The sequence below is a fragment of the Salvelinus fontinalis genome, chromosome 26 (assembly GCF_029448725.1).
Source record: "Salvelinus fontinalis isolate EN_2023a chromosome 26, ASM2944872v1, whole genome shotgun sequence".
Lineage (NCBI taxonomy): Eukaryota > Metazoa > Chordata > Actinopteri > Salmoniformes > Salmonidae > Salvelinus > Salvelinus fontinalis.
The window spans coordinates 18,626,331-18,640,046 of record NC_074690.1 but is presented as its reverse complement, the minus strand read 5'-3'; the positions used below and the strand labels follow the sequence as shown (position 1 = coordinate 18,640,046).

The following is a 13,716-nucleotide window of genomic DNA, read 5'->3' as shown; positions in this document are numbered from 1 at the left end:
CATTGAAGAGGAGTGGGACAACATTCCACTGGCCACAATCAACAGCCTGATCAAGTCTATGCAAAGGAGATGTTGGTGGTCACACCAGATACTGACGGGTTTTCTGATTTAAAATATATTTTTTGTTTAAAATATCTTTGACCAACAGATGCATATCTGTATTCCCATTCATGTTAAGTCCATAGATTAGGGCCTAATGAATTCATTTCAATTGACTGATTTCCTTATATGAACTGTAACTCCGAAAAATCTTTGATATTGTTGCATGTTGAGTTTCTATATTTGTTCAATATTAGTACCAGACAAAAGTTTGGACACACCTACTCATTCAAGGGTTATTCTTTATTTTTACTATTTTCTACATTGTAGAATAATAGTGAAGACATCAAAACTATGAAATAACACATATGGAATCATATAGTAACCAAAAAAGTATTAAACAAATTAAAATATATTTTAGATTTGAGATTCTTCAAAGTAGCCACCCTTTGCCTTGATGACAGCTTTGTACACTCTTGGCATTCTCTTAACCAGCTTCATGAGGTAGTCACTTGGAATGCATTTCAATTAACAGGTGTGACTTGTTCAAAGTTAATTTGTGTAATTTCATTTCTTCTTAATGTGTTTGAGCCAATCAGTTGTGTTGTGACAAGGTAGAGGTGGTATACAGGAGATATAAGAGAAGTGGTGATTACAGAAATAAAGAGAACAGGTGATTAGGGAAAAAAAGAGAAACAAAGTGAAAGAGGAACTGTGGAAGAGATAGATATCTAAGAGCAGAAGTGTAGAGAGAGAGACAGAGGGAACTGAGGAGAAAGACAAAGATAGTGACTGTGTGTGAGAGACTGACTGACTGACAAAGAAAGAAAACAAAAGAGAGCGAGAGAGACAGCAACAGAGAGAAAGAGAGATGGAAACAAGACAGAGACAGCAACAGAGAGAGAAAGAGAGACGGAGACAGCAACAGAGAGAGAAAGGGACAGCAACAGAGAGAAAGAGAGACGGAGACAAATACAGCAACAGAGAGAAAGAGCAAGAGAGGCAGAGACAGCAACAGAGAGAGAAAGACAGATGATGACAAACAGAAACAGCAAGAGAAAGAGAGACAGAGACTGACTGAAACAAAGAGAGAGAGAACGACTGACAGACACTACAAAGACCGTTGTTGGGCCCAGTTGTACCTCCTTGCTGTGCCGTTCTCTCTCCTTCTCCAGCTGCAGAGAGGAGACAGTGGCTTGCAGTCTGGCCTCTGCCTGGACCCCGCACCTGCACCTCCTATAGAAGACAACACACAGGTAATCTTCTAGCCATAGTAAAATTGACAGAAATACCACACTTTGTTGTTATGGATACAACACAGATAGAATGCATGGTTTCTTTTTGGGTATGTCCTTTTATAAACAGCAACAAAAGGAAGGTTTCGCCTTGCCCCTGGCATGTTGGGTGATGCTTTCCATCGCTCTGCACAGCCTCTCACAGCGAGTGTATCCTGCAGCTCCCCAGTCGTCCTCTGGAGTTCTTCTGTTGTTCTCTCCCGACACACAGGTGCTGGCTCTGCTGCAGAGTCCTGGAGCAATAGGTCAAAGGTCAGTTAGAGGGTGCCTAGGTCAATCAGATATCTGAAGCTGATCTGGGACCAGTTTATGGTTTCAGATGGTTCTGAAAGGTAACTGAAGACTGAACACCATTAAATGATGTTATGATGTTACTGGTGGTGTTTTGTCAGAACAATACTTCAGGTACGCAACCCACCTTGCAACCATCCATCTCTCCCTGCATCCATCAGTATAATAATACCAGAACTCATCTCTCCCTGCATCCATCAGTATAATAATACCAGAACTCATCTCTCCCTGCATCCATCAGTATAATAATACCAGAACTCATCTCTCCCTGCATCCATCAGTATAATACCAGAACTCATCTCTCCCTGCATCCATCAGTATAATAATACCAGAACTCATCTCTCCCTGCATCCATCAGTATAATAATACCAGAACTCATCTCTCCCTGCATCCATCAGTATAATAATACCAGAACTCATCTCTCCCTGCATCCGTCAGTATAATAATACCAGAACTCATCTCTCCCTGCATCCATCAGTATAATAATACCAGAACTCATCTCTCCCTGCATCCATCAGTATAATAATACCAGAACTCATCTCTCCCTGCATCCATCAGTATAATAATACCAGAACTCATCTCTCCCTGCATCCATCAGTATAATAATACCAGAACTCATCTCTCCCTCCATCCATCAGTATAATAATACCAGAACTCATCTCTCCCTCCATCCATCAGTATAATAATACCAGAACTCATCTCTCCCTCCATCCATCAGTATAATAATACCAGAACTCATCTCTCCCTGCATCCATCAGTATAATAATACCAGAACTCATCTCTCCCTGCATCTATCAGTATAATAATACCAGAACTCATCTCTCCCTGCATCCATCAGTATAATAATACCAGAACTCATCTCTCCCTGCATCCAACAGTATAATAATACCAGAACTCATCTCCTTCCCTTGTTGTTGTGCTTTTAGCAGGTCTAACCTGTCACTCAAAAACTCCACCTGTAGAAACAAAACATGAGGTGATAGTCAACATCCCTTCACATTTATCACTATACCAGAATGGAGAGTATGTGTGACAAGAAGATGGTTTCCAGGGCCAACAACAACTCCAAATGAGTGTAATGTGGCCTTTATGATGTCTGTCTCAGTCTTTAACCTCATTCTCTGGTCCAGTCTGCTGTAGGGACTGACCCTTTTTGTCTATCTCCAGGTTATGGTCTGTGATGACCACGTCCAGCTGGCCCAGCTGAGGAAGAGGGAGACACACAGAGAGGCCTTATTTCTTATTATTCCATCCATTAAGACTTTGGCCATTCAAATTAAATACACTATAACGCACCACGCAATTAATGTTGCCTCAGTTTTGTATTTGTGTGTGTACCAGCTGTCCTCCCTGTTGGAGCTCCTCCTGTCTCTCCTTCAGTGCTGTGTCTATGTCCAACACCTCATGGTTCCTCTCTTTCAACTCCCTCTGGCTGTGTACACACACACACACACACACACACACACACACACACACACACACACACACACACACACACACACACACACACACACACACACACACACAGTGGATCTGAAAGCATGTTATGTAGAGCTGGGGAACCTACCCAGAAGCACCGGCACAACTGTGAAATCACACACTCAATTATTCATACATATTTGGGCTGTGAAATCACTGTTCACCAGGGGCATATTCTATTTCAACCAGAAGATCTCATCTGATCACATCTGTGTAAAGGGCATTTTGTTTCACACACACACATACACACGAGGGAATCAAAGGAAAACTACTTGCGACTGTAATGCAGAGATGTTGTGTGCGTTTGAGATGAACTGCATTGCTGTCTGAATCACTGATCTACAAATCACCTTGCATCCTAAATAACTAGTCAGTGTGTAATCTCAGTTAACCAATAACAAAAAATCTCACGCAATTTGATCAGATGTTTAGGTAGTTCTGTCCAGGAGAGATGAATCAGTGTGTGACCCAGATAAGTGATTCTGATCCCCTCAGACAGCCTGTGCTCAGTCACAGTACGTAGTCTTTTTGATGCCTTTAGTTTAACTTCAATACTACTGCATCCATGCCTGAGGGGAGGAGTTACAGCACTGTAGCTGTTCAATAGGATTTACAGATCATCAGGTGTTACTGTAGTTGTCATTATGTTTGAATGAGAGACCATCCACATGTATACCTGTCAAAGCTTCACAATAATCCCCATGACATACACCCGGTTAGAGCGTGCCCTTTGACAGTTTGTGACACTGTCAACTTGTCAAGTCATGTTGGCTGGGGGACAACTGTGTATTTGACAAAGACGTTTACCAAAGATGAAGTGGCTGGTTGGTATCAAACAGAGGGCATTAACTCCATACCAGACAGACAAGAGTGATATTGTATTTGGAATGGAGAACAGGATGTAAAATGTAATATCCTGTTCTGTGTATCTATGTACACAAAGAGATCATGTGTATCAAATGATTTATGACTCATCACGGGTGTTTGATATCCGTGTGTGTGTCCAAAGCAACTGTTCTTTGTTCTCCGCACTGCGACAAAGCTTCAAAAGAATACACAATTTATACATTATAAAAACAATACATTATGAAATATATAAACAATAAAAATAGAATGATCCATATTATGAATGACAGAGACCAACTCAGTCTGCCACTGCATAGTACAGTTAGCCTTCTCATCTTGAAACGGAGGCTTTCTCTTGATGATGATGATGATGATGAGCTCACGTCAGGATTCAGTGCAAAGAGGAGATACGTTTTCAGCATTGCACCTAATTCTCAACAAATAAGTTATGCACAGTACGTAATATGTACTTTTAAAAATAGTATATACATATATTACACATATCATATTTCCTTTTTTATATAGTAAAAAGTCACAGTAAAAGACAAACAAGGTAATCTAAAATCAATGATTATTAAATCTGACCAAAGAATGTTTTCATTGTGTAAAAACCAAATAAAAACGCAGGACTTTGGAATCAGTCTTCCCAAATCCGTCGGTCGACGAAGTCGCAGACACAAATCCACAGCGCTCGGCAGGTCAGCGGTTGCCATGGTTACACTGTCCATAGACAGCACGTACTACTTCCGGTGTGCTGGCAGCGCTTCTTCAATGAAATAAGTTTTAAAGATGAAATACCTTCACCTTCAAATTGCCATGCAGTCATTTTATTACATTTTCCACTGACCGTACATGGGGAGGGGGACTTTTGTCTGTTTGGAGATGATTTTGTTTATGACGCATTTCCTAAAGGTTTGAGGGGAGACCTGTCTTCTTCAATGAAGCAACAAATGGAGACCACCGGTCAAGGGTGTGTGTGTGTGTGTGTTGGGCGATTGGCAGAGAGGCTCACCTGAGCTCGGCGGAGAGTTTCTCCAATGAAATGTGTCGTTCATCTGCGCCGAGCTGCATGCGCTGTAACAGGTCTCTCAGTTCCTGTAGTTTCTCTAGGGTGTCATGCATCTCATCTCGCACCTCCTGTAGCTGTCCCTCCAGATCCTTCCCACGCTGCACAGAGTTCCGCCTGTCCTCCTCACAGCATTGGAGCTTCTCCTCCAAGTCCACAACTGCAGGGGGGAGAAGGGGAAGAAAGGGTTTCCACAATGAATGTTCAGTTTAGTTCTAGAATCACAGAAGTCTAAAGGAAATGGGCCCTAATGAATGAAGAACTGAAGAAAAAAGGAAGAAAGGATCTAAAATAACTCCCCCAGTGTCCTACCAGCGTCGTTCTTCTCCTCCAGTAGGCCCTGGGTCTTCTGCAGGGTCTCCTCCACGTAGCTGAGCTGGGAGGAATTCATAATGGTGTCTCTCCGCAGCCTCTGCAGCTCCTGCTCCATGGATGACAGCTCCCCGCGACACGTATTTATCTCAGACGACAGCAGACTGGAATACACACACGTTAGTAGGCATACAAGTATCCTCACACAGATCAAATCAAATACACTGTCACAGACATGCAGAGATCACACCGGGAACTCACACACATTCTAGACACCCTCCATCTGGCGTCCACCTAACAGTGCACAACCGTGCCCCCATTACGCTACTGCACTACCCGCAAAAAAACTCAGGATCTGTAGGACCTGGGACCAAATTAAAGTACTAACTGAGTAACTTAAAACTAGAATACTAACTGACAAGTGTTAGAAATCTGAGCATCTTCCTTCCCCTGTATAGACTACATAGAAGAAGCAATGTCCTAAAGTGGTCCTCTATTCTCCGTTGTTAAACTCCACCCTGAGCACCGAAAACTCACTCTTCCTAGGAAGGATGCTTCAGAGAGCAGAGCGCTGTATATATATACCCCATGAGAGTGAGCGTGGGGGGCGGAGATAGGGTGTGTGTGTGTGGGGGGGGGGGGGGGGGATGTGGGGTCAGAGGAGGAGATGGGGGGTTAGGGGAGGAGATGGGACACAATAAGAACACTGGTTGTGGAGGCACTAGAGTCATGGGGCTGTCTCATTCTGTCAGCTCCTCAGGGGATAAGAATATCTCTCCCTCTTTCTCTCTTTGTTATTAGGGTAGGAGCTGCTCTGTCTGGACTGAACTCAAACGACTCCCATTATACAACAGTGAACAGTTGGAGTCTCCAAAAATAAATTAATTTGTGGTCTTATCTGATGGTTTCTACAACGCCTTCAAAAAGTATTGACACCTCTTGACTTTTTAGACATTTTATTGTATCACATCCTGAATTTAAAGTAGATTATTTTGAGAATATTTTGACACTGGCCTACACACAATACCACCATAATGTCAAAAAAAAGAAAAGCTGAAATGTCTTGACTCAATAAGTATTCAACCCATTTGCTATAGCAAGCCTAAATAAGTTCAGGAAGAAGAATTTTCTTAACAAGTCACATAATAAGTTGCATGGACTCACTATGTGTGCAATAGTGTTTAACATGATTTTGGAATGACAACCTCATCTCTGTACCCCACACATACAATTATCTGTAAGATCCCTCAGTTGAGCAGTGAATTCCGAACACAAATTCAACCGCAAAGACCAGGGAGGTTTTCCAATGCCTCGCAAAGGGCAGTTAATGGTAGATGAGTAAAAAAAACAACATTGAACATCCCTTTGAGCATGTTGAAGTTATTAATGACACTTTGGATGGTGTATGAATACATCCAGTCACTGCAAATATACAGGCGTCCTTCCCCACTCAGTTGACGGAGAGAAAGGAAACCACACGACTGCCCTCATTTCACCATGAGGCCAGTTGTGACTTTAAAACACTTAGTTTTCTACTATCACAGCCATTAAAAACTCAAAGAAAACACCAACATTGTAGATACTCCACAATACTAATCTAATTGACAGAGTGAAAAGAAAGAAGCCTGTACATAATAAATATTCAAAAATATTCCTCCTGTCTGCAACAAGACACCATAACAAAGGGATTGAATACATATTTACTCAAGACATCTCAGCTTTTAATTTTTTATTAATTTGTAAAAATGTCTAAAAACATAATTCCACTTTCACATTAAATCAAATCAAATGTTATTTGTCACATGCGCCAAATACAACACTTTACAGTGAAATGCTTACAAGCCCTTAACCAACAATGCAGTTAAGAAAATACCTAAAAGAAAAATAAGAATAACAAACAATTAAAGAGCAGCAGTAAATAACAATAGCGGGGCTATATACAGGGGGTACCGGTACAGAGTCAATGTGCGGGGGCACTGGTGTCGAGGTAATATGTACATGTAGGTAGAGTTTTTAAAGTGACTATGCATAGATAATAACAGAGTAGTAGCAGCGTAGATGCAGATAGTCTGGGTAGCCATTTGATTAGCTGTTCAGGAGTCTTATGGCTTGGGGGTAGAAGCTGTTAATTAAGAAGCCTCTTGGACCTAGACTTGGCGCTCCGGTATCGCTTGCCATGCGGTAGCAGAGAGAACAATCTACGACTAGGGTGGCTGGAGACCTTGACAATTTTTAGGGCCTTCCCTCTGACACCGCCTGGTATAGAGGTCCTGGATAGCAGGAAGCTTGGCCGAAGTGATGTACTGGGCCGTATGCAATACCCTCTGTAGTGCCTTGCGGTTGGAGGCCGAGCAGTTGCCATATCAGGCAGTGATGCAACCCGTCAGAATGCTCTCGATGGTGCAGCTGTAAAACCTTTTGAGGATCTGAGGACCCATGCCAAATCTTTTCAGTCTCCTGAGAGGGAATAGGTTTTGTCATGCTCTCTTCACGACTGTCTTGGTGTGCTTGGACCAATGGGGTATTGTGTGTAGGCCAGTAACAACAAATCTAAAAAAAAATCTATTTTAAATTTAGGCCCGGAACCACAAAATGTCTAAAAAGTCAAGGGGTGTGAATACTTTCCATATTTTCAAGCATACCGGTGGCTGCATCAGGTTATGGGTATACTTGTAATCGTTAAGGACTGGGGAGTTTTTCAGGATAAAACATTTACAGAATGGAGCTATGCATAGGCAAAATCCTAGAAGAAAACCTTCAGTCTGCTTTCTAACAGACACTGGAAGAAGAATTCACCTTTCAGCAGGACAATAACCTAAAACACAAGTCCAAATCTACACAGGAGTTGCTTACCAAGACAGTGAATGTTCCTGAGTGGCCGAGTTACAGTTTTGACTTAAATCTGCTTGAAAATCTATGGCAAGACTTGAAAATGGTTAACTAGCAATGATCAACAACCAATTTGAAAGAGCTTGAAGAATTTTGAAAATAATAAATGGGCAAATATTGTACAATCCAGGAGCCTGAACCAGAAAAACTCACAGCTGTAATCACTACCAAAGCTGATTCTAACATAGAATCAGGGGTATGAATATTTATTTAAATGAGATATTTCTGTATTTAATTTTCAATAAATCTGCAACAATTTATAACAACATGTTTTCACTTTGTTATTATGGGGTAGTGTGTGGGGGTGGGGGGGGGGTGGGGGATCCATGAATTCAGGCTGTAACAACAAAATGTGGAATAAGTCAAGGGGTGTGAATGCTTTGTGAAGGCTCTGTAAAGGTAGTGCGGTATGTTTCCGTGTGGCACCAACTACAACTATAGAGGGTTATTGTCAATTAAACTTTCATAGATTAGATATCATAATATCTGTTTTGTTTTGTGCATAAACAAAGAAGCAAATTTGACTGGCTTGATTAACGAATCAGCCATTAATGCAATGACTTAATTAAATTGAGTGAATTGTGTGACTAAAGCGTTCTATAGAAAACTACACATGAAACGTGAATGAATAAAAATCTTCCATCTAGTGTTACCTGACAGAGCCAGAACGCTGTGCAGCCGGGGAGCTGTGCAGCCGGGGAGCTGTGCAGCCGGGGAGCTGTGCAGCCGGGGAGCTGTGCAGCCGGGGAGCTGTGCAGCCGGGGAGCTGAGCAGCCGGGGAGCTGAGCAGCCAGAGAGCTGTGCAGCTGGGCGGCCTCTTCTCCTGCACCTCCTTGTCAGCTCCTCATCCAGAGACAAGCCCACTCCAGCTCCAACGCAGACACCTGGCACAAATATCATTCACTCTGTATATCACATATTCATATTCAATTACTAATAATATGTTTAAGCACAATCCTAAACATACAGTGCATTCGGAAAGTATTCAGACACCTTTACTTTTTCCACATTTTGTTACGTTACAGCCTTATTCTAAAATGGATTGAATAAAAAATGTCCCTCATCAATCTACACACAATACTCCATAATGACAAAGTGAAAACAGGTTTAGACATTTTTGCAAATTTATATATTTTTTTAAATGATAAATGATTTACATAAGTATTCAGACCCTTTGCTATGATGAGACTCGAAATTGAGCTCAGGTGCATCCATTTTCCAATTGATCGGAGTCCACCTGTGGTAAATTCAATTGATTGAACATGATGTGGAAAGGCACACATCTGTCTATATAAATGTCCCACAGTTGACAATGCATGTCAGAGCAAAAACCAAGCCATGAGGTCGAAAGAATTGTCCGTAGAGCTCCGAGACAGGATTGTGTTGAGGCACAGATCTAGGGAAAGGCAACAAAAATGGCTGCGGTACTAAAGGTCTCCAAGAACACATTGGCCTCCATCATTCTTAAATGGAAGAAGCTCTTCCTAGAGCTGGCCGCTCAACCAAACGGAGCAAGCGGGGGAGAAGGGTCTTAGTCAGGGAGGTGACCAAGAACCTGATGGACACTCTGACAGAGCTCCAGAGTTCCTCTGTGGAGTTGGGAGAACCTTCTAGCAGCAGCACTCCACCAATCAGGCCTTGTAGTGGCCAGACGGAAACCACTCCTCAGTAAAAGGCACATGACAGCCCACTTGAAGTTTTCCAAAAGGCCCCTAAAGACTCTCAGATAATGAGAAACAATATTCTCTGGTCTGATGAAACCAATATTGAACACTTTGGCTTGAATAACAAGTGTCATGTCTGGAGGAAACCTGACAACCTACCTATGGCAAAACATGGTGGTGGCAGCATCATGCTGTGGGGATGTTTTTCAGCGGCAGGGACTGGGAGACTAGTCAGGATCGAGAGAAAGATGAACGGAGCAAAGTACAGTGAGATCCTTGATGAAAACCTGCTCCAGAGCACACAGGACCTCCGACTGGGGGGGGAGGTTTACCTTCCAACAGGACAACGACCCTAAGCACACAGCCAAGACAACGCAGGAGTGGCTTCGGGACAAGTCTCTGAACGTCCTTGAGTGGCCCAGCCAGAGCATTGACTTGAACCCAATCGAACATCTCTGGAGAGACCTGAAAATAGCTGTGCAGCAACGCTCCCCATCCAACCTGACAGAGCTCGAGACGATCTGCAAAGAATGGGAGAAACACCCCAAATACAGGTGTGCCAAGCTTGTATCGTCATACCCAAGAAGACTTGAGGCTGTAATCGCTGCCTCGAAAGGTACTTCAATAAAGTACTGAGTAAAGGGTCTGAATACTTACGTAAAATGTGATATTTCATTATCTTTATTTGCAAAAATGTCAAAAAACTATTTTTGCTTTGTTATTATGAGGTAATGTGTGTAGATTGATGAGAAGAAAAAATCTATTTTAGAATAATCCTTTAACGTAACAAAATGTTGAAAAAGTTTAATTCACATTAAGTTGCTTTCATCCCTGTGTAGTCATGGAAACGAATGTTTTTTGTTATTGTTTTGTTAGTTTTTTTTTTACAGTTGTAAATTTTGAACTGAATATCAGATAAGCAAAGTACAGTACACAGATAAATCAACAATAAATATTTATTTCTGTAGGCGATAGTATGTGCGTCAATGGGAGGGATTTCAAGAAGCACAAGACTTGCATTCATTAGATCTCTTTTTCTAGTGCTGCTTCCAGTAGGAAAACAGTGTTACTACTGTCTGTAGCCTAGTATTAGACAGACACAAACCAGGCCACATCAGCAAGTTAGATCAGAGTCCCTGTCACCAGAGCTAAATTCAAAACTCATATGATTTTTCACTATGGACCGACCCTGATTTGTGATAATCTGTGGGCGTAACATTAAGGTTGAAACAAATGCAGACCATTATGAATAAGAAATTGCACACGTCTTAAAATGATTTGTCAAGTCAGGAACGAAACTTTGATAATTTCCTGAATTGTGTTGGGATTGACCCACGGCGCTGCATCTCACTATGTCTGAGAGATATGTCCCTTTGGAATTCCCCATGATAGGAAAGGTCCACACTGCTTGAAAGACTCCTTTCTAACTACCGTAAAATAACCGTCAACATGACTCGGCTTAAAACAACGGAAGACTTGGTGATACCCTAAGATTTCAAATTTTACACAGAAAGAGTGTTGCCTTTGGGAAGTTCAGCTCTCATGTCTCCTGTCAAGCCGCGCTTTGTAAACAGAAATATTATTCCCCGCAACTGTAGATATTTAGATTGGATTTGGTCAATGGAGTCCTTTATACTGTGTTCTTGGTGAAGAACAAGAAAAAAAGAACAGTGACACAAAAATATGGCAAGAGCATGTGACATGATTAGCTAAGACGATTATAACCACATACAGAACCCTGCTATGTCAAATACTAAAATACATGGAATATTATGCAATAGCTTTTGCTTGACAGGTGTGTGTTTTACCTTAGGTCTCAATGCAATGTTAGGGTTGTCCCTGTCTGTAAGACACATTCATACCTGGCGTCTAGGTAGACCATTTGTCTTAGTCTCTCTAGTAGGTTTACCTCCCTGTAGCTGGCTCAATGGCCCGTGTTTTGCCAAGTTGGCACTACACCTCGTTATTTGTGACGTCCCTCTATAGAACACATTTACACCCATCTAGGTAGAGTATTTGTCTATTTATCTTGTCTCTCCCATAGGTTTCTCTACATGTCCCTGTAGCTGGCTCTGGCTGTCCTCCAGCTCGGCCAGCGGGCGCTGCTCTCCTGTAACATGTTCTGCTGCAGGGAGTACTGGAGCTGGACACTGAAGTGACTACACACCAGAGTGCTGCTCTCCTGTAACATGTTCTGCTGCAGGGAGTACTGGAGCTGGACACTGAAGTGACTACACACCAGAGTGCTGCTCTACTGTAACATGTTCTGCTGCAGGGAGTACTGGAGCTGGACACTGAAGTGACTACACACCAGAGTGCTGCTCTACTGTAACATGTTCTGCTGCAGGGAGTACTGGAGCTGGACACTGAAGTGACTACACACCAGAGTGCAGCTACGCAACTCCTCCTGCAGAGACAACAGCCGGCGGCGGAGTAGAGAGGGACAGGTGGTCACACACACACAAAGGGATACAAACACACATGCACAAACAGTCAAAAGCACACACACGAGCATGATAGTGGAGACTGTCAAACAGTCACAATGCTGTATAAGTAACAGGGAGGTACCTACATGTAGCACCGCAAAGCACACACGCCTCGTGGCTCTTGATGTCCAGCTGTCTCTGGTACTGATCCTTGGCCTCCATCTCTACAGGACAGCGCTGTCTCCAGCTGCCTCATTTGACACACAGAAACAAAACATGTTCATGTTATCAGAAATGCTCCTGTTATATGCAATATGTTAAGTATTTATGTCAAACATACATGTTATTGTAATTTCTCCTTTCCATATTGCACATCCTTGTATTGTATGCAATCCTTGATCAATGACCTATGGTATGATAATGGTAAGACATTTGATGAGGGAGAGAAGGGGAGAAGGGAGATGGAAAGATGGGTGGGGAGAAGGGAGACAGAAAGATGAGGGAGAGAAGGGAGACGGAAAGATGAGGGGGAGAAGGGAGACGGAAAGCTGAGGGGGAGAAGGGAGACGGAAAGCTGAAGGGGAGAAGGGAGACGGAAAGCTGAAGGGGAGAAGGGAGACGGAAAGCTGAAGGGGAGAAGGGAGACGGAAAGCTGAAGGGGAGAAGGGAGACGGAAAGCTGAAGGGGAGAAGGGAGACGGAAAGATTAGAGCGGCAGGTAGCCTAGTGCAGGTATAGCCCCAGGGGTAAGCGCAATGCAGTCGGGGGTACGCCAAATAAAAATGTAATTTACATTGAAAAGAAAAATAATAATAATATATATATATATATATATATAGTGTCTTTTATTAATTGTTTTTCCCCCCCCACATTTTTAAACAGTCCATTTATATTTTCCAATGGGGCTATACACTTGGGTGAGGTTTTTTTATTGCTTGTGTAGCCTCGTTTCACTGCCAAAAATAATATTAAAACATCTAGTGTTCAGTGAAATAACAACACAATGTCAAATACAGGTAGCCTAGTCAAATAATGAACATCTAATCACATTAACTGTTAGTCTCTCGCAGAAATTCCACTAACGTTCCGTATGTAGCTGCTGCTCATTTCGTTTGCTCGAAAATGGATAAATGATTAAAAAAAGTACGGCCCGCATCCATAGAGACACAGTCCCTCTCTACAGTTAGTACTGCTACTACCAGCAGTACTACACCTGCACCTGTCGACGACACAAGTTGTTCTGCTTCCACGAGCACATCCAATGCTAGCATCAGTAATTCTACATTTGTTAATAGCCCAGCTATTATTGACACTGACAGCTGTGAATCTGATGTAGTCAAAGAGCTAATGCCCCCTTCCCTGGGAAAGCACCGAACAACAGTCAGGGACGTTGGACCATCGAAGAGGCGC

General features: G+C 42.5%; 1 protein-coding gene across 4 annotated transcripts in view; it reads right to left on the bottom strand.

Annotated features, from left to right (window-relative positions):
- Window positions 1-1,474: 1,474 nt before the first annotated feature.
- LOC129823823 (cytoskeletal protein Sojo-like) overlaps window positions 1,475-13,716 on the bottom strand; it is a 28,442-nt gene continuing 16,200 nt past the window's right edge. The window contains exons 3-7 of one of the 4 annotated variants that reach the window (XM_055882845.1): window positions 12,454-12,554; window positions 8,871-9,101; window positions 5,329-5,492; window positions 4,963-5,176; window positions 1,475-3,057 (exon numbers count right to left, since the gene is read on the bottom strand). In XM_055882845.1, coding sequence (XP_055738820.1) covers window positions 2,940-3,057; window positions 4,963-5,176; window positions 5,329-5,446 — 450 coding nt within the window. In that variant the 5' untranslated portion in view covers window positions 5,447-5,492; window positions 8,871-9,101; window positions 12,454-12,554 and the 3' untranslated portion in view covers window positions 1,475-2,939. Of the gene's footprint in view, window positions 3,058-4,962; window positions 5,177-5,328; window positions 5,931-8,870; window positions 9,102-12,453; window positions 13,094-13,716 lie in introns of those variants that run through there. The other 3 variants (XM_055882846.1, XM_055882847.1, XR_008754695.1) reach the window with 3 other exon arrangements.